Source organism: Dendronephthya gigantea, unplaced genomic scaffold (assembly GCF_004324835.1).
Source record: "Dendronephthya gigantea isolate DGI-Jeju-01 unplaced genomic scaffold, DenGig_1.0 000466F, whole genome shotgun sequence".
Taxonomy (NCBI): domain Eukaryota; kingdom Metazoa; phylum Cnidaria; class Anthozoa; order Malacalcyonacea; family Nephtheidae; genus Dendronephthya; species Dendronephthya gigantea.
The window spans coordinates 1-26,073 of record NW_021163476.1 but is presented as its reverse complement, the minus strand read 5'-3'; the positions used below and the strand labels follow the sequence as shown (position 1 = coordinate 26,073).

Below are 26,073 nucleotides of genomic sequence, written 5' to 3'. Positions count from 1 at the left end.
ATGAATGATGTGTTTTCATTTCGCCCAGACTGTTTTGACGGTCCTTTTGTCTGATTCTGATATGTCGAAGTTTCCTATTTTTTAAAGGAAAAGAAAGGCGTTATAGACAAACTGAAAGATAGTTTTGAATATCAGATAATTCAGAAAATATTTTTCTCGTTTCATATTAAAATGGACAGGAAAACAGCCGGCGCCGGGAACCGACCGAACGGTAAGAATTTAAATATAGCTATTATTAGCTTTATTTTAATCCAGGTATCTGTCTATAACAGCTTTACTTGTTTGTAAATGCATGTTGATGGTATCTTTAAGTCTAGATACAACAACTAGGTTTTTTGTAGGAAGTATATGAATGTTTGTGAACAAACAGTGGTGACATTCAACAATCATTTCCGTATTATTAGCAACCACGTAATCATCACCACAGGATTAACTGTAACCTTGTTTCTTAACCTTTGAATATACCAATAATGAATTTTTATTAGTTTTATAATCGTACAAATATTTTCACGAAGTGTAGCTGTAAAGTTAAATGGAATATTCTATCTCCCAGGAAATGAATATATAAATGTAGCGAAAGCCACCTGCAGTTGAAACTCCCATCAGAAAAATGAAGATTTTTATTCATACCATGTGATCAAAAACAACCATTTAAAAGACAATAAATAAAAAGGTGTTATATAATTGTTTGTATGCTACCATAAAATCACTATTCTAATTTAGGAATGACAATTCCATCAAATCCCAATGCTCATCACCATAGCCACTCACATGGTCATTGGAAAAAAGCTGCTGAAAGAACAAAACACATGTCTGACCCATGGCAGAAATTTCATATTGATGAGAACTTTCCAGATGAGGTTGGGATGCGTCATCGTTACAACGCTCGCAAGAAAACATGGGTTAAAGATGAGGTTCACGTACGCATGGAAGAAGAGGTTGGGATGATTATAATATGTCTTGCATTTTTTATTAATGTCTGTGGCTTATGTAGAAATTTATATTATTTATATGCCCCAGACTCTCTTTTGCATGAAGCACTCATAGTTTATAGGTTAAGGCATTTTCAAAGATTAAATAATCTCTCCTTGGATTGTAATAAAAGTATGATCATTTTCTTGCATACTCCTTCTCAATGCTTGTAAGGGTCTCTTCCTGGATAAATCAGCAATGTATTTTGTAGATTACTAACGTACGTAAACACTCCAATTGAAATGCATGTAAGTGATGTCTACTCTTTTTTTTTATTCATGATTAGTCTTTTGACAGAGGAGCTATGCGAAAGTGTTTTCGTTTGTGAGTATATATTTTTTATATCAGTTTAATGATTTGAAATTAGGCAATATTTTATTTGACTGTTGTTTGACGAACTCGTCCGTTTTTTTGCAGGAAAAAGTTATCAAATTTTACGAAGACAAGGAATTGGAAACATGCTGGAAACCATGTGGCAAAATGTTATATAAATGAAGTCTCTAGAGAAACATATTTCAGTGATGTTGTATTACAAATGGATGCTAAGCTCTGGGGAGAGGAATATAACCGTCATTTTCCACCCAAGAAGGTATTTGTGTTTGTGACTTTATTATACTTGGCTCCGGATGAATCTGATGGTATTCTTAGTGACTGCAGTCATGCAAACTTTGATAGAACAACTAATGGATCTCCTAATACATATAGAAAAATGCTTAAGTTGGTTCCTTTTACCTTTTAATGCATAACTTTCATATCTTTTAAAGGTTGATATTCTACAAATTTCTGTTTTGGAAATGACAAACAGAGAAGGTTCCCCATTGTTTCATATTGAACATTTTATTGAAGGAAAATACATCAAGTATAATTCAAACTCTGGTTACATACATCTGGATGATACTTTACGTGCCACTCCACAGGTAGAATAGAAAACTTATCTTTGCCAACTATCCACTCTTAAATCTTAATAATTCACCAGAAAATCTGGAGGATTTTAATAGTTTAACATTGTTTCAGGCATTCAGTCACTTCACATTTGAAAGATCTAATCACAATGCAATGGTTGTTGATATACAAGGTACAGGAATGTAGTAATGTTCAATGTGTGTTAAATGGCAGCAGATCTACAATGTATTTTTACTTATATATTCAGGTGTGGGAGATTTATATACAGACCCTCAGGTTCACAGCACAAATCTCAATGAATATGGAGAAGCTAATCTTGGAACAAAAGGAATGGCTTTGTTTTTTAGCTCCCATCGTTGTAATAAGTATGTTATAACATGCTATATTTTTATAATCATATTGAAATTTAATGTTTTAATAAAATGCAATGTTTTCTCTAATTTTAGAATCTGTGAATCAATGGGCCTGTCACCATTCGACTTGAGCGATGTGGAATTAAAAAGAATAGAAAACCAAGCACAACTTTTGACAAACTCTCTTACATTAAGTAAAGATATGGCTTGCCTTGCAGTCACTGCCACCGATGATCCCCCGTTATCTCACCCACCGTGTTCACCGCCTTCGCCATTTACACCTAATAGCCCTGGTTCACCCCATTCACCCCCTCTCTCTGCGTCATCGATCGAATCGGATTCCATGAGCGACTCGTCAGAATGTTCTTCGAACTTCGGAGACAGCAGTGGGGTAAGCGTGTGTTTTGACAAGTTTCTAAGTCAGGATAATAATCCCTGCAGAACACTGTTGTTCACAACGTTATTCCTTTTCAAATGTTTGCAACGTTTTACTTCAGGACGATAGAAGCAGTGGTGATGAGTATTTCTTTGGATCGGGAGTTTTTTCTCACCGATCATCTTCTGTGTCAGTCGAGACACTTGCGATGGCTAAACTTCTGCGAAAACTTTCTCAGAATCAATCTGTTCTTGGAGAGGTGTGTATGTGTTACTGGGGATAAAATTTCTCAAGATGTATGGCGTTTGACGAAGAAATCTTCATAGTCTAGTGACACCCAGTTTAGCTGCTAGCTGGAAACACTAAACTTTGTGTTCTTTCTATTTTATCGGTTACAATACGTCAAATTTTATTTTAAAATTTAGGTAATGAATTGAAATAACTGAAAGTAAATGTGTCAAAATTGTATTTTTTAGATTCACTTCGTTTTAGCGCAACTAAACGAAGCAGGAAGATTCACAGATCAAAATCCAGACCTTGAATCAGCAATGTTCCATTTAGAGCACGCCGGGTCTTGTTTTTACCCAATGGCAGTGAAAACTCAGGCTGAAATCTATCTTCAGTTACCACATGAGATGTTGTCCTCCTTGTCTGCTGAGGTAAGCCATCCAATCTTCTTTCTTGTACGAGGAAAACTAAACGCAGACGACCCGAGATGACAGACCTTATAAAATGCCCTTGCAGGCAAAACGTTCATTGTTTAATTCCTCATCACAGGATACGGAGGAGAATCAAGAACGTGGCATCCGTTGTATGGAGATTGCCAGTGAGAATGGTGATAAAGAAGCAATGTTATACATGGCACGTGCCTTTGACACTGGCACTGGTCTGAAGTAAGTACTAGTATTGTTTCATAGCTGTCCCTAAGTACTCAGATGCAGTTCCTCTATGACCAGACTGGTCTGTTAAATATTCTGGCGTTAGAGATCTATTTCAGATTGTTAAATATATGGTTAAAATGACTTTCAATTTCCCTTCAGTGGAAGAGCTTTACCAATCTGACCAATCAATAAAAAATATCATACAATTAACTTTCACTTGAATCAAGAATTGTGTCTAAATATTTAGGTTTAAGTCGTGGTCAGAAGCTGTCAGACTATACGAAGAAGTCGTACAGTCGATGGAAAACGATGAAACGCAGACCACCTCGGTCCAGTTAATTACAGATCCTCCGTCGAAACTATACGCGAGGATGGCACAGATGTACAGAGAAGGAGGACATGGGATAGAACGAGATCCACAGAAATCAATGGATATGTATAACATGGCTGGGGAACATGCTATGACTGAAATGAAGGGGAAAATGGCGAATAAATACTTTGCACTTGCTGAAGAAGTGGCGGGTGAGATAGAAGACTGATCACTAGTCAAGGTATGCGTTATTTTTGTTTATTCTCGTCATAACCTTCTCTCTTTCCAACATTATAATACACAAGTTCGTTAAATAATGTGTTACGGAGCTTCGGAATTTAACGATACTTTTAACGGAATGTTATCTTTCTTGTTTTCACGTCCTCGTGTGATTGAAACTTATGTATATTTGGTGTCTGCAACGTTTACTTGTTCTGTAAAAGAAAGTTATGAAATTAAGAAAATGATTTTCACTGATCCCAAACGCACGTTTATTGGAAAAATATTTCTCGAACTCTTCCTCGGGAAATTGAAACTTCATAACTGCATGATTAGGCAATTCTTTCAATAACTATAGTTAACTATCATTCATACAAAAAGCTTCATTGTTAACCTGCGATCTGTTTGTTTCATTACCTTAGAAGGTTGCTTACAAATCTTCGCGCATTTTTTCATAAATTTTCCGAATTTCCCGCCTTCTTTGGATTTCGTTCTACTAACGACTTTTCTAATGCTTGCTTGTGCTTCGATTTCTTTTTCTTTCTTCTTCTCGATGTGCGTCGCCTCGGCTGCCATTCTTGCAGCTACTCCTGCTGTCGTGTGTTTTAGACCACCCAACTCTTTCTCAATACCTCGTTTTGTCATCTCCAAGATTTCCTCTTCGTTGTTCTTCACGCTGTGGTAATCGCTTGATGTCTTGTGCTAGAGATGAACACATTGTGTCAAATTTGCTAATCTTTGCTCTTGTACAAGAACAAGTGTTGGAAATGATGCGCAAGGCTTCGCTCTCCTCAACCGGGGTTTAATTGGTTACAATACAAACAAATCATTTGATTTTAGACCGCCAAAGGCTTTGTAATACACGCCATATTACTGTAGTTCAGGTCAGTTTCACTGGAATTCATTGCTTTTCACTCACCCCGGCGTGCGCTGGTGTCCAGGACTGTTTTCTGGCGTTGATCGCAGCTTGTTCAGGTGACGTAATCATTACATCAGAAGCGAGAGACTTCTTTCTTTCTGTGATTGATTGTCTTCTTCTTTGATTCACTAAACACTTTTCTGCGTTCACAACATCGCTGACGAGAGAACTACGCCGCCTCCCTGATTGTCCTTGAGACTTGTAGCTTTCTAAAAAAACAGTTCAGCGAAACGTTTTCATTATGTCAAAGTCATGCAAGCTCACTTGTCTATATACAAACTATACTTTAGCTTACCGTCGTATTGATATTGTTTCTTTCGTGATTTGCTGGCCATCGTGGATGCAATTGTTGAAACTTCATCCTTAAAACTCATTCTTCTTTGACTTGGCTCTGCCATAGACATGCGTTTTTCGTCACCTTTTTAAGCAATAAAAATATCCCTTAAATCCCTACGTATCCCTACGTATTAGTTTGACACACCCTGTTGAAGAAACCTTCGATAGGGTATTCATTTTCTCTCCACATTCATTTCATTTTAATATATTTCAGAGAAATGCAGCCTTTGACGAGCGCCTGGAATGACGCATTGCACCGCTGTGTGATATTATTATAATCAGGTCTACGTGTACCTACAGACGGAGGAATTTCCGGAAGTGTGGGTGGATTTGGGGTACGCGTTGATCGGCGACGACTACTCACAACAGGAGGGGGCACATCGGTTGCTAGCGAGGGTCTTCGCATCTCATTGATCACTTTATCCATGTCTTGTTTGCACCAATCACATTCCAGGATTTGGTCGCACGTGATGCGAGTTTTCTCGTCGGGGTCCAGCATTCGACGTATCAGATCACGACACTCTGGATATAAAAACGAAGCATTTTATGGTATGCTATTCGAATTATAATGGGGGTAAATGGGGGTAAATTGTACTAACACATACATGGGGAGAATTATAATGAACATTATGTTATGATTGTCAATTGTAAATAAATTAGTTAGAGTTTGGCATGCACAGGAATGACATTGACGTATTTTATATTTTTTGTTTCTCTAAATTTTGTTTGTTACTTTGCTGACCTTTAGTGACATTTTTGGTGAACATCAATTTTTTGGGTGTTTCATTCTTGACAAACACCTTGAGTTCATCGTCACCATAAGGCAATCTTGAGCAACTCAGTGCATACAGAACAACTCCAATGCTCCACACGTCTGCTGCCATTCCGTCGTATTTTTCGCCTCGCAAGATTTGTGGGCATGCGTAGGCAAATGAACCGCAAAATGTCTCCAGTGGCTTGCTTTTGTAAGTGCTTGTCGCAAAACCAAAGTCTAAAAGATGAAAGTTGTGAATTAAAAACAGACTTCGATTTTTACCAAACTAAATTACGTTTACGCTGAAAAGTTTTGTGGGATCTAAACTACTTCTCCGTGAGGCAATTATCCGTGTGATTTCACTAAATCTACGTGGTTTGGTTTATCTCACCAGTAATTTTCAGACGTCCCTTGTTATCAAGTAATATATTTTCGCACTTAATATCACGATGAACAACTTTCTCTTTGTGACAGTATCCTACACTCAAAACTAGCTGCTGAAATAGTCTGCGTATTTCCGCCTCTTGCAATTCCTCGCTGCTGTTGAGATATTCGAGCAAGTCTCCTTTTTCCACATACTCCATGATCAGAAAGACTTTCGTCTGTGTTTCGATCACTTCGTAGAATTTTGTCTTGGAAAAAGAAGAATTATATATTATAATTACCTCATGTAGAAAACATTGAGGTGTGAGTATCATCTGAATAGAATTCAAGAGTCTTAGGTGAAAATTTTTGTAGCAAGTTGTCGAAAAGTTATCATTTATTTTAACTTCAATTGACAACATAGAGAGGATTGAAAAAACTTTAGGACAAGTCTGCTTCCCACCTTCTTCATCTATTATCTCAAGTACTGTTAATTGTTTCTTACCACATATGGATGCTTGAGCCTTTGTAGAACCTGAATTTCTCGTGGTAAAAATTTTGCCAAGTACTCCTTTGATGCGCGTCGTTTATTGATGATCTTTATAGCGACATGACAGTTCTGTTTTGTAGAAATGGCCAACTTCACCTTAGCGTATGCCCCTTCGCCCAAAGTTTTTCCAAGAGTGTAGCCGTTTGCCTCTAATGTCGATTTACGTTCCGATCGTTGTGGGACGAGCGCCCCCTTCTTTTGGACAAGTGTGATCGCAGACTGAGGCGAACTCATTATCTTTTTGAGGTTCAGGTGGGTGGGTTAAGCCTTATGCGACATTTTGCGCTGTTCGTCAACTTTCGCGTTGGGTCTTCTATTATGACATCATCAATGTTTTAGTAATTAGAATATGTCGCGCAAATTGGGATTGATTTAGTGCAAGATTTAGTGCCTAAATGGAGTTATATATAGGAAATTTTAATCGATCTCAATCTTTGTCAAGCAGATCTTGTCAGGAAAACTTAAAATAGTCGGCGAAATAATGAACACGGCAAGTTCGATTAAGTTGTGTTTTGTTATATTGTGCCTTAAACGAAGTACTCTAGTAATTTAAACCCCATTTTTCGCGGGAACATTTTCTTCAAAAAATTTATATTTTTGTCAGAAAACAAAAATGTTAAAAAAATTTCCAGTTATTGCTGGGTTTTCTAAAAATGTAAGGGTAATAACTTGGTCCCTCCGACGACTTCTCAATGATTTCAGGCGTAATAATGATTCTGACGGAAATGAAAAGGTATATTTTCAATACATAACATTTTATATCAAATGTATATTCTGATATCTTTTTGTTTTGTTTTGTGTTGTAGTTGGAACAATTTAGTGGTCGCATCCCAATAGGTAAGAAGTAAAAAATAGCATGTGTTGTTATGTTCCACAGAGACATTTTCATTATATATATATTGTCTATGATATCTTCAGACTCTCTCATCATAAAGTATTCCAGAAGTCCTGGACCAGGTGGACAAAATGTCAATAAAGGTATTTTTCATCTCTTTTTGCAACTGCAGAATAATGCTGTACTAAAATCTATCAATAATTCTCCAAATTTCATGTGCCTTGTTTTGTTCAGTTAACACAAAAGTTGATATCCGCTTTCATGTAATGTCGGCAGAATGGATACCATATTGGATCAGACTGAAACTGCTCAAAGAGGTAAATCTAATTGCATGCTTTATGTAATTCATATTTGACATGGACTGCTACAGAAATCCCAGTTTGATCACAATATATTTATTGCCTTGCAGAACTGTAATTTGCCTTATATAAAAACTACTACAATTATTTTTGTAAATAAATTTTAGATATCACAACCATTTGCACATTTGCCACACTAATCTGCTCTAATTAAAAATGTTTTTCCTTACCCCCATGAAATGATTATTTCTAGGAAGACAGTCGAATCAACAGGCAAGGTGAACTAGTTGTGCAATCAAGTCGATTTCGAAATCAACAGAAAAACCTAATGGATGGTGTTGAAAAAGTTCAAGAAATATTAAAAAATGTCTCGATTATTCCAAGTGAAACATCTGAAGAAAAGAAAGCAAAGATTAATGAATTGTATGTGGGTAATTGTTTGAATTGTTAAAGTAATTGAAATGTGCAAATTAAGAGAGATAACATACAGAATTTGCATTGTCTTGATTAAATATTTCATGATCAACCTTTCTTTTTAGAATGAAATCTGATAATGAACGCCGATTAAAAGAGAAGAAATTGAGGTCGAAAAGAAAGCAGGAAAGATTTCGAAATGAGTAAAATCATCTTCTAAAGAGGTAATTCTTGAAATGCTTGTGGCGTAATTAAAATAATTAAATTATTTGACCCTAAAAATATCCCATGCGATTAGGCAGCATACAGAAGAATGAAATCTAAAAAAGATACTCAATGGATAAATAATATATCCAATAGTTTTCAACTCATGTTGCATTTTTATATATGTTTCCCCAGGTGTTGTGATGTCAACCTTTAAGAAAAAAGATGATTCTGCCCATAAAATAAGATTAGTTGTCATTAGAAACAAGACGCAGTGACAAATCCATGCTGATGAGTGACCAGCGTTTTGAACAGGTTGAGCTTTGTATCTGCGAAGGTCTATTAAGGTGGCTGTTTGAATAAGATGTTGCAGCATTCCCAGTAGATCTTTTGGAATGTCAATAAATCTTGAATCATCGCTATTTAATAGTAAGCTATAAACGTGAAAGGCATGCCACAGTAGAATACCTGTCAGAGAAAAGTACAGCAGAAGATCTTCATGATCTACTGAACTGCGTTCGGACTCACGTTGGTGTGATTGTAAGGATAGTTTAGAGATTAAACACGCCAGGATTTGCGTTAAGTAGAGAACGAAAATCCCAAATGAATACACTATATGATAGCTTTGATGGTTTGCGTCAGTCGCCATTAAAACCAAAATAATAAAAAAGACAGCGAAGCAACTACCCAGAAAACAACCCTTTCCTGATCTCCATCTTGATTCTTCAATCGTTACATCATTAAAGTCGTTTGTATTTTCGACGTCTTCTGATGGAAGAGCGTCAGGTATTTGACAGTGGCATGAACGACAGTGACGTTGTAACCAAGCACCCGCCTCTCTTGTGTATAAATTACTCCATATTTGATAAAATAAACTAGCAGCAAGCAACAAATATTCTACGAAAAACGGGCTAAAATAGTGTTCTGAGTTTCCTAGCTTGATGGGATAATTCTTACACTCTTTTAACATCTCTTCAGCCTGTTCTGAACACAAAGCCCAAAACCAGAGCGCCAAATTTGTTCCTAGAAGATGAGCCAGGGTGATTTGAATGAACGGCGTGTTTTCTGGAATTCTTGCTTCATAAAAATGATGAAGAAATGGTATCTGTGACAAGGTAAACATTGCTTTCATTGCTGCGACAACTGAATCTAGCATTTTGCCGCATGAAAGATTGTCTATCGCAATACACAAGCTGTAACCAAAAGTGGAAATGCCGAAGACACTCAAACCACCTTCGTAGAATAGACGCAATAGTGTACCCCGGGTTTGAACGGAGCTGGAATTTGTCCCTGCTTCGTACAAATACGACATTAGAACAATCGCGACGATCATACTTAGAATTACAAATATTTTTTGAATGTTTTCAGCCATTGGCAAATGAACATTCTTCAACGCTACAACCAAATTGAGGACGACGGAAGAGCAAAGGTAAAAATAAAGATACATTATTCCTGTTTGATATTTGTTATACTGGCGACGACCATGAAGTGCGTGTGTTAATCCTGAGCACGGCAGACAAAAACATCGTAAAATTGCTTCAAGTTTCTTGCCAAGAAATTCTCTCCACGAACCAGCGTATAAGTCTTTAATATGCTGCCATTTATAATGAAAAGATGATAGTAATGTGTAGTACCATTTCTCGCATATTATGTTTTCTGAAGGAGTGACAGGTCGTTCATTGGTATAACTTAAACCAGAACTATCTGAGCCCAATAAAGACGACGACATGGTTGGTGCGGCTTTTGGTTGAATTGTTTTATAGCTTGCTATATTCTTGAAATAAGTATGGTTGCCGGAATTGCCTTGTATGATGGTTGACAGAGACTTAGTCCTATTCCGGTCTTCGGAAACACGGCAAAATGCCCATCTGGAATGTTCTTGGAAAGTGTAACAATTCGTGATTCAATGTCTATACTTCCGCTTATTTTCCCACTAAAACTAAAAACAAATCGCGTCAATAACCCTAATCCATATCTCACGTGCGCTGGCTTGGTACTTTATACTGTCAATTATAGCTTGAGGTCTTCGAAGCTACACTGTAAAATTGTAAATGTTTCCCCTCTGCGTTTTGCTCGGTAAAGAGATATGTCAAGAGCTATTCATATCCATTGATTTAAGAATTGAACGTGGTATTCACTATTCTTCACACGAGAATTTTCCGGAAGCTGCACTTGATTTAACGATTTTCTGACCTCTATAAATACAATCTCGTAATTCGAACCTGTCACTTCTTCAGACCTGTCACATAATATGCGTAAAATGCTAAGATAGGGCAAGAAACTTGAAGCAATTTTACGATGTTTTTGTCTGCCGTACTCAGGATTAACACACGCACTTCATGGTCGTCGCCAGTATAACAAATATCAAACGGGCATCATGTATCTTTATATTCACCCTTTGCTCTTCCGTGGGGCTCAATTTTATTGTAATGTAGCGTTGAAGAATGTTCATTTGTCAAATAGTAAAATATTCAAAAATTATTTAATAGAAATACTTTTTTCAGCACTGTGGTGCACTTATTGCTATACGCACAGGTTTTACGTGAAACATCGCGTATGGTTCTAGGTGTAGCCACCTGCATGGGCCGAGTGTATCTCTTTGGCCTTATTAATTTCACCTGCAGACTGTGTTTCTTGTGGACAGATGCTATGTGCAGTTGTTACAATCATAAAAGCCATGTTTATCATACCCCAAATACTGTTCCTTTATTAGTTTTGGGATGAAAGAATTGCGGATTACACGCAGTTTATTCTAATTACCCTGGGCCAGCGCATCTTGGACTTTTAGGAACAAATTTGTTTCTACTGATACCGTAACACAACTATCATACAAGAATGCAAAAAGAACTTGACAACTATTGCATATATTGTCCATCCATTGAGTATTTTATTATAGATTTTATTTCTTGCTTTTAATTTTAATGCTTTTAATTACAAACTAATCAACTAAAATCTGATTATGTTATTTTTCATATAGAATAACAATATTCACTGAAATTTATATTGTCTTGGTGTGTCCTATGCAACATTGCCAAAAGTTAAAAGTACTTTGTACACAGGCACATTATTACAAAACATAATGAAAAATATGCAATTAAGTACAAAAAATTTCCCTCCCACAGGGAATGTGAAGCTGCAACAGGCAGAAATAGTGTATTTAACAAGTTGAATGCAAGATTTTATCTTGTATATAATATGAAGTATTGCTTGTAGTCCTCACTCAATCATGTATATTGAAAAATATCGCCAAGATTTGTTCCCTACAGATCCTGTTTTTCTTTCGGAGTTTCTTGTTCTGTGTTAGGTTGCAGTTTATTTAATCTGTATGTTTTTGCCTTTTCCTGAAGGACCGCCTAGAAAATTAATACAAATAATGCAATACAAACCACCTGGTTATTAAAAAAGAAGTAAACTACAGTTTAGTTAAGCTACTAGCTGTAGATTGGCTAATCAATTTCGACTGTTGATGTTCATTGAACTTTTACATATGGTATTCCTGTGGAGAACCTATGCACCTGTAAAGTAGTACCTTTTGATCATTGACGCACTTCCAAAATTTGTCCATTTCAGTTTGGCAACCTCCAATCCAGCTGTTTTTGTAGCATTGTAATAAAATTTTGTGTGTTCCTTCACAGGCAGCTAGTGATCTACAATAAAAATAACCAATGATTCAATATTTTGTCCACACAACCCAAGGTGTGTACATAGTTTTTACTAGTAAACAACTCTAACATGTCTTTCCCTGACCAAGTAAAGTTGTCGGGTTTAAATAGTCTATAGATGTCAACACACTTACAATGATTTCACAACTTCGTCTTCTTCTCGTTCCCGTTTGCTTCTATCCGATTCGTTAAACAAGTTTTTAAGAAATTCTCTAAAGCTCATAACGTGATGTTATCATTGAATCACCACCTTTTGGTGTATGGAAATAAATATTGTGTTTCCATACTGCTAACTGCTAAGTTAAATTAAGAACTAGTTTCCAATACAATGTTGGGAAACAAATTAAATAAATAAATAATCATAATAAGATATATTTTATATACAATATTATCTAGATTACTATCATCCAATTCATCGATATAATTATATTCTTTCTGAATGAATATAATATCAAGATTTTTTTATCTATGTCTTCAGTTAATATATATAGCTCAGTGAAATCCAATATGGCCGCCAATGAGAAGAAAATATCCTGGATATACATGTTTAGTTGAAAAACTCGGCCAGAATGCTTTAAAGACGTCCGTTTTAAAATATTGCAATTTGTTTAGGGAGTGTTATGCGTAAAAAAATATTTGGGGGATGGTCATATTCTCGAAATGTCTCGTCCACCAGATAAACTTAAGACACGTTTGAAGCAATTTCTGGGGTTAAAGCGTGATGCAAGTGGTTCACTCTCACCACAACTCCCACCAATTGTTGTAGAGGAACCTGTCGAATGCGACGAGCTTCTTAAGGTAGGCTTCTTATAATAGTAATGTTTGTATGACAGTATGTTACTGTATACACCTAATATAATCTCTGCCAGACTGCCTCTGGAGTCTGGACCTGGAATTATCTTGTCTTCAATGTGTTTGTTTGCAAAGAAATTTCTAGAAAAAACTATCCATGTCATTTACAAAACTATCTGCCTGTATTGATTTAAGTCCACACCAATCCAATTAAACATTCAATTTTGAAGTACATTATGATGTTATAATATAGAAATATAAAATGTTGTAGGAAATTTGCCCTGAATCTGGAAATAGCCAGTCATCACGTGCCCGTGTTTTGAAAGAGCTTTGTGAGGTTGTTGCAGCAAAGCAGTTGGAAGAGGTAAGGGAAGAAAATGTTTTGTTTCTAGAAAACTTGGATTGTAAATATATAATTTCCTTTTTTAGCATGCAGTTGAGGCTTTGTGGTTGGCTGTTAAAGATCTGCTACCAGCAGAAAATCCGCCTGATATTCGACATGTTACACTCCAATTTTTGACTTCACTTGTCACAGGACAGGTAAGCAATATAAGAAAGTTCATCCATATAAAGTATATCCATAACTTGGTTTCTCATCAAGTGCCGTGGTAATGTGTTAAAATTATCTAGTATTCAAATCTGAAACTATTACGGGCCCATTTCTTCACGGTTATTGAAAACCATGACATTCCAGAGGATTTAACACAAAGGTACAGCATGTAGCAAAGCTAGTATTCTCTCTTATAATCTGAATTGCAAAAACTAACAGTTAGTTGTGTCTTTTATTACCCAGTCTTTATCTTTTAATTTTAACTAGGTTAGAATTTCTCAAAGCTTTGTCTGCCGATGGTAAAGATATTGTGTTCTTTGAAGAAAGAATTGGTTTGTTTTATTAACTCTTTAATTTCAGAAAATATAAGAACATAAAAGTAAGCAGAACAGTTGAATGTATATTTATACTTTTTGATTTTCTAATAGGTCCGTTTTTATTATCCTTGATGTCAGCAGTAATGTTTGGAGGAAAGTGAGTTATTTTTTTAAAGAGTTTGATTATATCTCGTGCCGTTGGGGAGAGTATTAGAAACACTTTATAAAACATTTTCTATTCTTCTGATCATATTTCAAAGGTTGCATGTCTTCTTGCCATTGCTGCGAAATTTCATTCGATACAACTCAAGTTACCTTGACGATGATGTTGTTTTTGGTTTGGTGAAGTAAGATTTTCTATCCTTTCATTTTTCCCTGACCTTGTTGAAAAAAAACTATTGTTCCTTGAAAATGTTCACCAAAGAATATTTTTATTCAAAACTAAAAGTGAAACTCCAAAATTAAAGATTCATTAAAATATTGAAAATTTTCCTTGTAGGCACACTTGTGAAATATCTACGACAACAGAAAAAGAGAGTGACCTTGAGGTGCCTGTCAGTTAGAAACTAAAGCAGTATAACTATTTGTGCATTTCATATTGATGGCTTTAAACATGGTTTATTTTTCTGCAGCATTCTCTGGCTATCCTTGATGCAGTCATACGCTACAGTTCTTTGCCTTCAAGTGCTCTTTACTTGTTTCTTGTGGCAGTTTGTCATACAGTGAATATTGCACATTTCTGTGAGCCAAGTTGGAGGGTAGGTTTGATCAGTAAAGCAAGATGTATAAACCTAATGTAATGATGATCACTGGGGGTTTGTAAAGAAACTGCCGGGGCAACTCCAAATATGTGTACCCCATTTACTTGTTGAGTGATGACAGATTAGTTCTGCATTTTCTATGTGATAATCTTTTATAAGATCTGTGTTCATAAAATTTGTATTTTTTACTCAGCTCATGAGACATTTACTTGGAACACACCTTGGTCATAATGGGGTTCTCACAATGTGTTGCATTCTGGAAGATAGGTAAATGTCTGTATACTGTGCCTTACACATGTGTTTGTGTTTGACTACCTACCCTCTAAACGTGTTCATATCATACGTTTTCACGAATTATTGTACAAGCAGGCAACTAATAAAGCTTATTTTTCTTTATAACAGCAAAAACTGGAAGAAATCGACATTATTGCGAGGAGCTATTTTCTTCGTTGGAATGTGTTTGTGGGGATCAAAGAAAGTGTCCAGTTTAAAACATAAACCTGTTGCTGTTTTACCATCTTTCTACAAGGTAATGTTGTACCTGCAGACGTCTCATAATTAACGCTTTGCATGAAACTGACGTTGTTATTAACGCAAGCGTTTGTTGTTTTATTTCAGGTCTTGTCGTGTGATGATGAGAGTGTGATATGTGAAGTGACTTTATCCATGCAAAGATTAGTGAAGAAATATGGATTAAAACAACACGATACTGCATGGGAATCTATTCTTGACATAACCTCAACACTTCAGGAATATGTTGAGGTAGGCCATTGTCGTTCGTTACGCTGTAAAACCTGCCTACTTTACGGCTCAGGAGATTATCAAGATCACGGGTGTTATAAATTACGATGTTCTTCATGGAAAGCTGCCCCATATTTCATCTGAATTTTATTTTCAGAGATTCCCATCTTGCGTGAGTGTGGCAGAAAACTTTCATGTTCTGTTGTCGTACATTGAAGAATTGTATGAGAAAAATGAGTTCAACGGCTCTGCTGACAAACTGTTTGATATCGTCGCTAAATGCACGAAAAAGAGACCAGTGAGTATGAACGTCTTTTGTTTCTTGATAATGCGTTTTGCAGCTGAATAAAATGTCGTTGTTTGCAGGAATCCTCAGTTATTCTCCTGGTTTCTCATCGTGCCCAGTCTCTTCATCCTTACTGCGAAAACTGGTTTGAAAATATTAAAAATTTGGTGGAGAAATACTTCAAGTGTGTGGTCTTCTTTTTTTTATATTTTGACATGTAATAATGTAATATTGTGGTATGTTGATTTTTGTTTAAGTTCGTGATGTATTTCTATGTAGCCTCAGTCTTATCCTAATGCCTAGTGGGAATTTTTTTCAGATGTGAAGAGAGGACGGCCATCAGAATTAAAGTTCTAAATGTGCTTTGTAACATATTAGGAACGTTATCTCCGCTATATGAGGTATAAAATTTTGGTAGTTTGAATAAATTTTAGTCCATTTTACTAGACATTAGCGATATTATGAATCTTTTTCTAGTTTTATAACTCCTTGTTTTTTACAGGAAGAAATACTTGAGAATTCAGTGTTGCCATATTTAGACCACATTGCCAAAGATCGGGATATTTCTGTGCGGATCCGAGCTGTCCAGCTTCTGGTCGATGTTATTGAATCCTCTGATTCACCGAAAGTTTGCGATGTTTTGCATATAATTGAGAAGGTACTCAATACAATCCTTTTTAGACGCTTTCATTTCTCCACTCCAATTTCCCTCTTCATTCGTGATGAGCTGATACTGTACTTCACTAGAAAACTTTTGCTTGTCATTGAAATCTTCCTGACCTGAACCTAACTACAGTATATATCTGCAAATTGGATCGTTTTTCACGAGAGTCGTGAATCAAACGCATCAGTGAAGTAAAAAGATGTATATTTCATTTATCGATTCCAGATTGCCCACTGTCCAGTAGACCCTCTCAAGCGATACGTTAAGCCGTCATGTAAAGAACAGGTAAGGTAATTATAGATACTGCAAGGTATATGTAGGAACATCTAGGGACATATAATTACATCTGTAAATTGTCTTTGTTGCTGCAGCCTCAGGATGAAACAGCGTTGAAGGACATCAAAGAGGCTGTATTAGGATTAGTACGCTTGTTCAAGGTAATGAAGGACATGCAAAGATTGTCCACCCAAATTCGTTCATTGTGATGAAGTTATTTTCGTGAACAAAAATAAGTGTAATTTAATGCAACACTTGCTTCACTTTCAGTAATTTCATTTTATTTTTGCAGGTGAAATTGTTTCGTAAACCTCAAGAACAAGCCGAACGAATATTCAATATCTTAGTGTACCACATAAAAACGCATTATGACAATGGCTATCGGACGTATATTGCATCGGAAATACGACTTGCGGTAAGTATAATTCAATGTTATTTCTCGCGATTTTTCTATGATGTCTTACATTGTGTTTTTTTTAAAGATTCTTCAATGTTTCCTCAGTCTGCGAGCTGACAATTGTCAACGTCTAGGCCTTGTGCAAGACAAAAGTGGAAAAGTTAAATTCACTTCGTATTTTGTTTGTTCTGAAAGGAAAAGGTTGGTTAATGATGATAGTGCAACGCATGTCAGGTATTCTGCTTCCAAAATTCGTTTTCTTCTTAGTGTAATACATTCTCATTTTTGTCTTAGTTCTGCAGAAGATAAGACAACCGGGATTGTTTCACTGCCTTACAGCGAGGCAATGAATGTTATTCTTGTGTGCTTACAACAGGTAAACTTTTCTATCATAATATATCATCTAGCATTAAGTTTCGATTAAAGTTCAACTTTCTTCATTTTCTAGGAATTGGAATGGGAGGTGTTGGATGTTGTTCTGAGAAACTTTCCAGAGGCACTGCAAGATAAAAACTTGATACTTTCTGGAAAGCAATACTTAAGTTCAATATGTACAGTGTTATCTAAGATGGTAAGGGATGTGAAGTTGTGTACTTTTCACACCAAAATCATGAACTAAAAATTTTACTTTGCATTCAGGTTTCAAATTATGATTTTCTTCCTGGATTATTTCGTGTTCCTCATGATATGCGCCGACCTCATTTGTACGCTAGAATTTTTCCAGTACGGTTCTTATCATTCAGTTTTTTGCATCTATCATATCTTACCATAAATATACCAAAACCATAGCATAACCATACAATATCATATCATATGATCATATCATACCATAACTAACCATAACCATATCATACCATACCATACGATAACCATATCATACCATAATTATATCACACCATACTATACCATAACCAATTTATACCATAATTATATGATACCATACTAATGATTTAATTAGATATTTTATTGTAACACGTGCAGGTATTAACAGAGCTATGTACGTACCACATTTTTATTGGTCAAGATGAACAGGTAAGAACCTGCTTGACTTTATTTTCAGCGGTTGTCTGTTCCTGCTTAAACGTTGTTGTATATTTCATCTAGTTTTGTCTGATGCGTACTTTGGAGATTGGTTTGGTTGCTCATTCAGCGACGTTATGCGTATCTTGTCTCACCATATGTATGTTAGAAATGCCTTCAGTTATGGCAAGGTATGGCTACTTAAGATAGTCTGGAATTTGAGACGTTTCTTATGTCCATTAACACTTTGTAAGGAATGAAATTGATTTAAGTAATTGCAGCGTTTTAGAAGTTTATTTCTTTGGAGATATTTAAAATCGTGCCTTGATAATGTGCTCAGTGAATTTACAGAAATGTTTTTCAATAAACTCCAGCCTATGTAAATGTAACGTCTCAAGATTGTGATGCGAGATACTCCTCACAAATACAAGATCTTTGAGTAATAATCACTAAATTTTCTGTCTTAGACTGCTCAACATATCTGGAAAAGTTTACTAAACTTTCGCCAACGCCTCAAGTTGCCATACCACTGGGAGAATTTCTCTCTGGATGTTCTTGAAGTTACGTGAATTAAGGAATCTTTACGAAATATCAATGTACCTCCTAAAGGGAGCTAGGTTGTATAAACACACAATCGTAATTCGGCGAAAAGCTGGTAACATTCTTTTAAAACGTTAAATAGCATTGTCACAGCTTCGTGATTTGTACAAAAACTTCACAGCGATCCAGTTGAAACAAGTCTTTGGAATATGTTTGCCTTACACAGAATCATCGAGGTTGGTTCAACGCGATAACATCTCAAACTTTTATTATTGGTTTTGTCAAATTGATTAAAATATGATACTGGAAACTGAAATGTTTCACCTTAGATACTCTGAATACACGGTAACTCTTGCTCATAATGTCATTTCATCCTGGTTTGTCAACTGTCCACTGTTGTTAAGAAAACAATTCGTGCCATTTATTACGAAAGTAATCCACATGTCATTCTATTGCCACGGAGATCTTGCTGAATTCTCAAAGGATATTAAGAAGTGGTCTTCAAACTTTATACAGCTTAGTCAGTGTTGTTACATAATCTTGTCCTTTTCATGTTACATAATTTGCTAATATCGAGACTCGTTTTTCAATCATTAGAAAACTCTGGTAAAAGTATATGTCCTTGTATTCCTTTAGAGTCTTAAAAACACAGATATATCTTCAGATGCTGCAAACCCATACCCTAAAGTCACTAATCCCTCCACCAAATTCCAGTCACCCCCAAACTCCCTTGAGAAATCAAAGGAAGACTCCAGCAACACACTTAGTTCAGAGATGATGGAAATCGTGGTTGATATGATGGTCAAATATACATTTTCTTCTTATTTGACCCAGCCAAAAAGGTCTGTATATTGGTTTCGTATTTTTCTGCACTGTGTTTCAGGAAAGATGACTATTGTTGTTTTATATAGAACTGCAGTTGTTGAACGACTCCTGCGCAATGGAGCGTCAAGAAGTTGGTTGTTGGCAATGTGTTGATCACGGTTACAGTCAGCAAGCGGGCAACTTCGAACATGTCATGCGCATATTGTTCCGCAGGAAAAGTGTTTGTGGGAGATGATTCACTGCAGAAGGGCAAGGAGCCTGAGGTTTTAAAAGTTGAGCTTAAGAGAAACAAAAACGAGGCCTCAATTAGTCAGGTAAGGAAAATGCTTTCAGTATCATTGTCTAAATAAGCATACATTGTCTGCCCAGCGCATTCATGCTTAAACAACAAAATATATTTGCAAGAGCGACCAAGTTTTAATATTCTTCTAGTGAAAGCTCTTAGGAACGTATTTGACATTTCCAGGCTTCTTCAACTGATAGCAAAACTCATGCAGATGATTCTAGCCAGGTGTCAAACACAAAATTCGATACCAAAGCATCTGACCTTCTTACCCGCGATTTAAAGGCCACTGGTACCGTAGGCTCAGTACAGAAGTCTTGTGACTCAAGCAATGGCTGCAGTTGCGTGTGTCAAGGATGGGCTGAGATTCTGGTTCGAAGACCAACCGGAAATACTTCGTGGATTTTGAGATTACAAAATCGGCCGAAACTCGATGAAACACAAACTTCACGACCAGCGGTAGGAGAGACAGAGATTTATGAAAGTTTAATTCCAAAACAATTCTTTGGTAAGCTCATTTATTTGTAAAGTTAACGTTGTTTTTTAAAAGTTCTCGGTCAAATCGTGCCCTGAATGTTTTCGCCCACAACTTGTTAACGATGTGTCAAACCTGTTCAATGTTTCGGTTGGGTATTTCCGTTGGCGGAATGTCAAATTGATATTGTTGTATCTCAGATGATTTATCGGCCGAACTCATTAAAGAAGGAGCCAGACAACGCCTTGAAACTACAACAGAACTTCTTAGCAAGAGCGCAGACAGCGATACATTGATTGTTGATCTTGTCAAAGATCGTCTTGCATCTCGTAGAGAGGATGAGGAAACTAATATTGAAGATACCCGGGATGATGTTGAAATGAAGAAAATCGAACTCAAGGAGTCAGGTTTGTAATGTTAAAACAGATCGGCCATTGTTTGCGCATTTACGAAATGAACAAATTATCTGCTTATATTTTAGACAATGCAGAACAAAAGGTGCTGCTCACAGAACAGGGCAGATCTTCACCCTCGTCAATTTTATTACAAGATTCCGGTCAAAAGTTGAATCTTGGTTCGTCGTTTGTTCAACGAACTCGATATTTGAGTCGTAGTCCGAGAGATGGACCAAGCGCTTTTATGGTAAGAATTTCTCTTCAAACTCGCTTTGCGTGAAATTTATTTCGTGCAAGCACTTTGATTATCCATCCCCTATATTGCTTCTAACATGAATGGCAGGGAAAGCAGAAAAGAAAGATATCTTTGATTTAGACAAGCTATTTTACAATCGTTTCTTTAGCTTCTTGATGTCGTACCAGATTCCAAAGACAGTGTTTTACACAAGGAAGAAACTGAAGGCAAGCGAAATTACCCTTGCAATATGGAGGAAATATATATTATAATATGACTATATTTACATATTTTTCTTTCACAGAGAACAGTCAAGACTTATTAACTCGTGAAGAGTTTCAAAAGGTAGCAATTTTAAGATCACGAATCATCATCGCCCGTTAATTTCACCATCTGTTTAATTTTAGCCTGTTCTTGGTAAATCTCCTCTGGATGCAAGTCCTTTGAAAACTCTTTTGAGTCAAGACGAGGATGAACTTAAAGAATCCGTAAGTCAAGTAATAATAATGATAAAATTGGTCTTACGGAGTAAACTGAGCATTATAAACTGGTAAACTCAGAAACCGATAATCTCAATTTTGCACTTCGAATTACGTAATTTAATCCTCGTGGTTGAAGGTGAAGACTTGCAACGTTTCTTATTTATTGCAGGGTGACGATACCGTGGAGGATTCAGAAAATCCAGGTATTATAACAACACGTTTCCTTTGTGTAAACTTGGAGGTAAAGTTCAAAAGCAGAATGTTTCGTTCAATTAACCAGAAATATCACCTGTCCACGAGGATGACCAGACTTGCTCCCCAGAATTTGTTGACGTAAACGAAGATTGCGCAACAAATCACGCCATTATCGCTGTCGACGACACTACGTCATTACCTGGTTCTCGTGGGCAGAGTCCCCTAACCCACCTTGAGCGATGTTGTCGAGTTAGCGAGTCAAGCAGTGGAACAGTCTCGCTCCCAACTACCCCGATTTCGTCGCGAACGAAGAGTCCCGAATTTTTCACTGGAAAAACGCCGTTCCAAAATGGTCGCAGGGCTGTAAGTCCGTTACTAGATACCCCTGGAGGAGAAACCCCTGGAGGAGAAACCCCAGCAGCAAAGGAGTTTTTGATGCAGAAGAAAAGTGCAACAGTTGATTTGGGAGTTTTAAGGAGGACTTCGTCATCTCCGGGATTAGATGAACCGAATAACGGAAGACGTGGTTAGTAACGACTGGATGATCTTTTCCGAATCGAGTTTACGATTATTAAAATAATTTCGTGTTTGTTAGGGCTGATGAAGTATTTTGACAATGGAGTTGACAAAGAAAGCAAGGAGAAGAAGCAGTCCCTGGTGATGCGACGTCAAACATTGTCTGCAGCTAATCAACCTCCAAGAAAGCAAGTGAATAGAAGAACTAACAACGGACTGTTCCCTGTTTCGATCACCAAACATTGCGAGAAGAATGCGGAAGACGTGTCTACTACTTACGACGCGATGTCCCCGAATTTTATTTTCTTGCAATTTTATCAATCATCCTGGTTTGGCGATGAAAATGTACCGCTTCCATTACCTGAAGAAGAGGTTTGTATACTGCATGAACCTTACAAGACGACATTCCTATTAATTGTGACATTTGTGCGTATTCTTACTGTATCCCCTAATCTGCGATGACCGCTTCAAGTTGCTACCAAAAATTCTCTTTACGCTCCCATCATCTACAGGAATTTTTAGGCTGTGTTTCAGCATCAAACTACTGGAGTGAAGTCCGTCTGTGATCCTATCTTCCTTTTTTTTAAGTTTTGTTATCGTGCTGTGAAAAACCTGGACCGTATCCCGCCATTCGACACTCACAAAATAGGGGTTATTTATGTTGGTCGAGACCAGGAAAACGACGAGGTTTCTATCCTGCGTAATCAATATGGATCCTCCAGGTACATGGCGTTCCTCTCCGGTCTCGGTGAATTAGTGCGTCTTAGAGATTTCTTGTTATGTGAGGTCTATACTGGAGGCTTGGAGAGAAACGGCGCAGATGGACACTACGGTTATAGTTGGAGAAGTGAGATTGCACAAGGTCATTGTATTATCTTAGTTCTAGCTCTTTTAGTCATTGTGCTTCATGTGTTGAACATGGAGTGATTGATAGTCAATTGAAATAGTCGTAAAATTTTAATTTAGTTATGTTTCATGTCGCCACATTAATGCCAAACAAAGAAAATGATCCAAACTGTCACTCAAAGAAATTACACATTGGCAATGACTTTGTCACTATTGTCTACAACGACTCGAAAACGTCGTATAATATGGGAACTATTAAGGTAAGTGAACCTTTTTGGCGTGAGCATGATTCATAAATGTTGTGAGTGCAGGAAATTTAAGACATTAAATTCTGTGAATGTTTTGTTCCTTCTCAAGGGTCAATTCAACTTTGTGGAAATAGTAATCAAGCCTCTGGATAACGACAGTAATATTGTGTGTTTGAACGTTAAAGATGAACTCAGGGATATTCTAAACAATACAAATTATGGCCCTAGAGTTATTTCCGATAAAAACCTGTCGAACTTGGTTCGTCATATGGCAATGCATGTTAATGTAAGTAAATAAATTTGGTCAGTAATTTAGCGTAATTTAAATGTCCGTATGTGATATTGACGGTATCAAATGTTTTTCTTTTTAAGATGGCGTCAGTTATTCACCAAAATCAGAAGACAACTACAGATACCTATGGCTGTAATTGGTTGCAAAGATTACGTCAGATCAAGAGGATTCGAGCTAGAGTTCCTCATGCGGTAACGGAACAATGTAGGTCGCTAGACTTAAGGAAAGGCACTCCTAATATAATAGATTTTACAAAATATGTCCTTAGGTAATTCTTATGAGTTACAACAAAACCTTTACAATTGTTTATCTTTCACTGATGAGCTCAGAATGTTTCGTTATCACGTGGCCTATGCACGACTCTTGCCCTCGAGGAGGAAACCAATCCGGATATAAATGACTTTTTTATCTAAAGTACTTCACGGAAATGCCTTCAGTTGAAATATGAAGAATCTTGTTGAATTATGAGGAGCTTGAAATTTAACAAAGATAGGATTAGCGGCTCCAACATGGAATGTACTCCCATCTATTGAAATATACTTGCAGTATAAAATGCAGTTGATTATAGATATTATAGAGACGATTCAACTTGTACAGCTTCATAGCAGGAGTTTTGTCATAAACAATTATCACCTTGTGTTGCACCATGGCCACGCAATATCGCTTTTCTTCCTGTCTGCTCAAGGATCTGTTGTATCAAACCAGAAGGCAAGTGTGTTTCTGCTGTTACTTGTTCATCATGTAAATTAATGTTGAAAGATTCAACTCCTGTAATAATGGGATACATTGAACACACAGTGCAGTTCTGATATTTGTATAGTTTTCTCACAGTTCAGTTTGATTTTTGTACAGTTCACACACAGTTCAGTTCTGATTTTTAAGCTCATTCACAGTTCAGTTCTGATTTTCGTACAGTTCACACAGTTCAGTTCTGATTTTTAAACAGTTCACACAGTTCAGTTCTGATTTTCGTACAGTTCACACACAGTTCAGTTCTGATTTTTGTATAGCTCATTCACAGTTCAGTTCTGATTTTCGTACAGTTCACACACTGTTCAGTTCTGATGTTTTTATAGCTCATTCACAGTTCAGTTCTGATTTTCGTACAGTTCACACACTGTTCAGTTCTGATTTTGTATAGTTCATTCACACTTCAGTTCTGATTTTCGTACATTTCACACACAGTTCAGTTCTGATTTTGTACAGTTCACACAGTTCAGTTCTGATTTTGTACAGTTCACACACAGTTCAGTTGATTTCGTACAGTTCAACACAGTTCAGTTCTGATTTTCATACAGTTCACACACAGTTCAGTTCTGATTTTTGTATAGCTCATTCACAGTTCAGTTCTGATTTTCGTACAGTTCACACACTGTTCAGTTCTGATTTTCGTACAGTTCACACACGTTAAGTTCTGATTTTCGTACAGTTCAACACAGTTCAGTTCTGATTTTCGTACAGTTCACACAAAGTTCAGTTCTGATTTTTGTATAGTTCTCCACAGTTCAGTTCTGATTTTTGTACAGTTCACACACAGTTCAGTTCTGATATTTGTATAGTTCATTCACAGTTCAGTTCTGATTTTCATACAGTTCACACACTGTTCAGTTCTGATTTTCGTACAGTTCACACACAGTTAAGTTCTGATTTTCGTATAGTTCTCTCAAAGTTCAGTTCTGATTTTGGTAAAGTTCACACACAGTTCAGTTATGAATTTCGTACAGTTCAACACAGTTCAGTTCTGATTTTCGTACAGTTCACACACAGTTCAGTTCTGATTTTCGTACAGCTCAACACAGTTCAGTTCTGATTTTCGTACAGTTCACACAAAGTTCAATTCTGATATTTGTATAGTTCTCTCACAGTTCAGTTCTGATTTTTGTACAGTTCACACACAGTTCAGTTATGAATTTCGTACAGTTCAACACAGTTCAGTTCTGATTTTCATACAGTTCACACACAGTTCAGTTATGAATTTCGTACAGTTCAACACAGTTCAGTTCTGATTTTCATACAGTTCACACACAGTTCAGTTCTGATTTTTGTACAGTTCAACACAGTTCAGTTCTGATTTTGGTCAGTTCACACACAGTTCAGTTCTGATTTTCGTACAGTTCACACACTGTTCAGTTCTGATTTCGTACAGTTCACACACAGTTCAGTTCTGATTTTGTACAGTTTAACACAGTTCAGTTCTGATTTTCGTACAGTTCACACACAGTTCAGTTCTGATTTTGTATAGTTCACTACAGTTCAGTTCTGATTTTCGTACAGTTCACACACAGTTCAGTTCTGATTTTTGTATAGCTCATTCACAGTTCAGTTCTGATTTTCGTACAGTTCACACACTGTTCAGTTCTGATTTTCGTACAGTTCACACACAGTTAAGTTCTGATTTTTGTACAGCTCAACACAGTTCAGTTCTGATTTTCGTTCAGTTCACACAAAGTTCAATTCTGATATTTGTATAGTTTCTCACAGTTCAGTTCTGATTTTTGTACAGTTCACACAGTTCAGTTCTGATTTTTGCACAGTTCACACAGTTCAGTTCTGATTTTCGTACAGTTCACACACAGTTCAGTTCTGA

The 26,073-nt window shown here is 36.6% G+C and overlaps 6 protein-coding genes and 1 long non-coding RNA gene across 10 annotated transcripts; 4 read left to right on the top strand and 3 right to left on the bottom strand.

The window, feature by feature from the left end:
* Window positions 1-18: 18 nt before the first annotated feature.
* LOC114543483 (eukaryotic elongation factor 2 kinase-like) lies at window positions 19-4,036 on the top strand. Its single transcript, XM_028562446.1, has 12 exons — window positions 19-211; window positions 724-938; window positions 1,259-1,296; window positions 1,390-1,561; window positions 1,737-1,889; window positions 1,987-2,047; window positions 2,123-2,240; window positions 2,322-2,619; window positions 2,726-2,863; window positions 3,081-3,263; window positions 3,382-3,497; window positions 3,733-4,036. Exons 1-12 carry the CDS (start codon window positions 172-174, stop codon window positions 4,022-4,024), a joined length of 1,824 nt encoding a protein of 607 aa, XP_028418247.1. The 5' UTR covers window positions 19-171; the 3' UTR covers window positions 4,025-4,036.
* Window positions 4,037-4,220: 184 nt separating this feature from the next.
* LOC114543476 (testis-specific serine/threonine-protein kinase 4-like) lies at window positions 4,221-7,170 on the bottom strand. Its single transcript, XM_028562440.1, has 8 exons — window positions 6,892-7,170; window positions 6,415-6,655; window positions 6,012-6,260; window positions 5,564-5,791; window positions 5,229-5,351; window positions 4,934-5,142; window positions 4,432-4,716; window positions 4,221-4,229 (listed from the first exon to the last, which is right to left on the bottom strand). Exons 1-8 carry the CDS (start codon window positions 7,168-7,170, stop codon window positions 4,221-4,223), a joined length of 1,623 nt encoding a protein of 540 aa, XP_028418241.1.
* Window positions 7,171-7,543: 373 nt separating this feature from the next.
* On the top strand, window positions 7,544-13,018 carry LOC114543485 (peptidyl-tRNA hydrolase ICT1, mitochondrial-like). 4 transcript variants are annotated; one of them, XR_003690055.1, is made up of 8 exons: window positions 7,544-7,669; window positions 7,743-7,773; window positions 7,855-7,914; window positions 8,006-8,088; window positions 8,324-8,493; window positions 8,610-8,708; window positions 9,667-9,803; window positions 12,963-13,018. XR_003690055.1 is itself a non-coding variant. In XM_028562449.1 (7 exons), the coding sequence occupies exons 1-6, from the start codon at window positions 7,550-7,552 to the stop codon at window positions 8,689-8,691; spliced, it is 546 nt and encodes a 181-aa protein (XP_028418250.1). In that variant the 5' UTR covers window positions 7,544-7,549; the 3' UTR covers window positions 8,692-8,708; window positions 12,324-12,357. The 4 variants fall into 4 exon arrangements, 2 of the variants coding, with proteins under 2 accessions (XP_028418250.1, XP_028418249.1); XR_003690056.1 differs by lacking the exon at window positions 12,963-13,018 and adding an exon at window positions 12,324-12,353; XM_028562449.1 differs by lacking the exons at window positions 9,667-9,803; window positions 12,963-13,018 and adding an exon at window positions 12,324-12,357.
* LOC114543484 (proton channel OtopLc-like) lies at window positions 8,423-10,710 on the bottom strand. Its single transcript, XM_028562447.1, has one exon. It carries the CDS (start codon window positions 10,415-10,417, stop codon window positions 8,750-8,752), a length of 1,668 nt encoding a protein of 555 aa, XP_028418248.1. The 5' UTR covers window positions 10,418-10,710; the 3' UTR covers window positions 8,423-8,749.
* Window positions 11,901-12,502, bottom strand: LOC114543486. The gene is made up of 3 exons (XR_003690057.1): window positions 12,485-12,502; window positions 12,218-12,335; window positions 11,901-12,041 (listed from the first exon to the last, which is right to left on the bottom strand). It is a non-coding gene; the product is annotated as an uncharacterized LOC114543486 (long non-coding RNA).
* LOC114543475 (tuberin-like) lies at window positions 12,850-19,072 on the top strand (the record flags this gene model as incomplete). Its single annotated transcript, XM_028562439.1, has 26 exons — window positions 12,850-13,148; window positions 13,414-13,506; window positions 13,572-13,682; window positions 13,773-13,852; window positions 13,960-14,024; window positions 14,121-14,166; window positions 14,270-14,356; window positions 14,509-14,557; window positions 14,642-14,767; window positions 14,964-15,037; window positions 15,137-15,299; window positions 15,389-15,549; window positions 15,689-15,809; window positions 15,878-15,981; window positions 16,117-16,198; window positions 16,300-16,455; window positions 16,687-16,746; window positions 16,833-16,898; window positions 17,030-17,152; window positions 17,220-17,321; window positions 17,589-17,705; window positions 17,774-17,809; window positions 18,251-18,334; window positions 18,622-18,643; window positions 18,837-18,930; window positions 19,024-19,072. Coding segments are annotated over exons 1-26 (2,409 nt in total), but the record flags the coding sequence as incomplete, so codon positions are not given.
* Window positions 19,073-19,842: 770 nt separating this feature from the next.
* LOC114543488 (tuberin-like) lies at window positions 19,843-23,773 on the top strand. The gene is made up of 14 exons (XM_028562450.1): window positions 19,843-19,851; window positions 19,986-20,310; window positions 20,478-20,684; window positions 20,759-20,919; window positions 21,077-21,134; window positions 21,212-21,252; window positions 21,315-21,395; window positions 21,559-21,592; window positions 21,670-22,110; window positions 22,180-22,472; window positions 22,689-22,962; window positions 23,067-23,206; window positions 23,304-23,480; window positions 23,567-23,773. The coding sequence occupies exons 1-14, from the start codon at window positions 19,843-19,845 to the stop codon at window positions 23,756-23,758; spliced, it is 2,433 nt and encodes an 810-aa protein (XP_028418251.1). The 3' UTR covers window positions 23,759-23,773.
* The last annotated feature ends 2,300 nt before the right edge of the window (window positions 23,774-26,073 follow it).

Coding starts and splice junctions, on each gene's coding strand:
- LOC114543483 (XM_028562446.1), top strand. CDS start 172: ATGGACAGGAAAACAGCCGGCGCCGGGAACCGACCGAACG. Junction 939..1,258: donor ACGTACGCATGGAAGAAGAG/GTTGGGATGATT, acceptor ATTCATGATTAG/TCTTTTGACAGAGGAGCTAT. Junction 2,864..3,080: donor ATCAATCTGTTCTTGGAGAG/GTGTGTATGTGT, acceptor TGTATTTTTTAG/ATTCACTTCGTTTTAGCGCA.
- LOC114543476 (XM_028562440.1), bottom strand. CDS start 7,170: ATGAGTTCGCCTCAGTCTGCGATCACACTTGTCCAAAAGAAGGGGGCG. Junction 5,792..6,011: donor CACCAAAAATGTCACTAAAG/GTCAGCAAAGTA, acceptor TTTTATATCCAG/AGTGTCGTGATCTGATACGT. Junction 4,717..4,933: donor GGACACCAGCGCACGCCGGG/GTGAGTGAAAAG, acceptor GTTCATCTCTAG/CACAAGACATCAAGCGATTA.
- LOC114543485 (XM_028562449.1), top strand. CDS start 7,550: ATGTTAAAAAAATTTCCAGTTATTGCTGGGTTTTCTAAAAATGTAAGG. Junction 7,774..7,854: donor TAGTGGTCGCATCCCAATAG/GTAAGAAGTAAA, acceptor TGATATCTTCAG/ACTCTCTCATCATAAAGTAT. Junction 8,494..8,609: donor AAAGCAAAGATTAATGAATT/GTATGTGGGTAA, acceptor CTTTCTTTTTAG/AATGAAATCTGATAATGAAC.
- LOC114543484 (XM_028562447.1), bottom strand. CDS start 10,417: ATGTCGTCGTCTTTATTGGGCTCAGATAGTTCTGGTTTAAGTTATACC.
- LOC114543488 (XM_028562450.1), top strand. Junction 20,311..20,477: donor AATTCCAAAACAATTCTTTG/GTAAGCTCATTT, acceptor GTTGTATCTCAG/ATGATTTATCGGCCGAACTC. Junction 23,207..23,303: donor ATAATATGGGAACTATTAAG/GTAAGTGAACCT, acceptor TTCCTTCTCAAG/GGTCAATTCAACTTTGTGGA.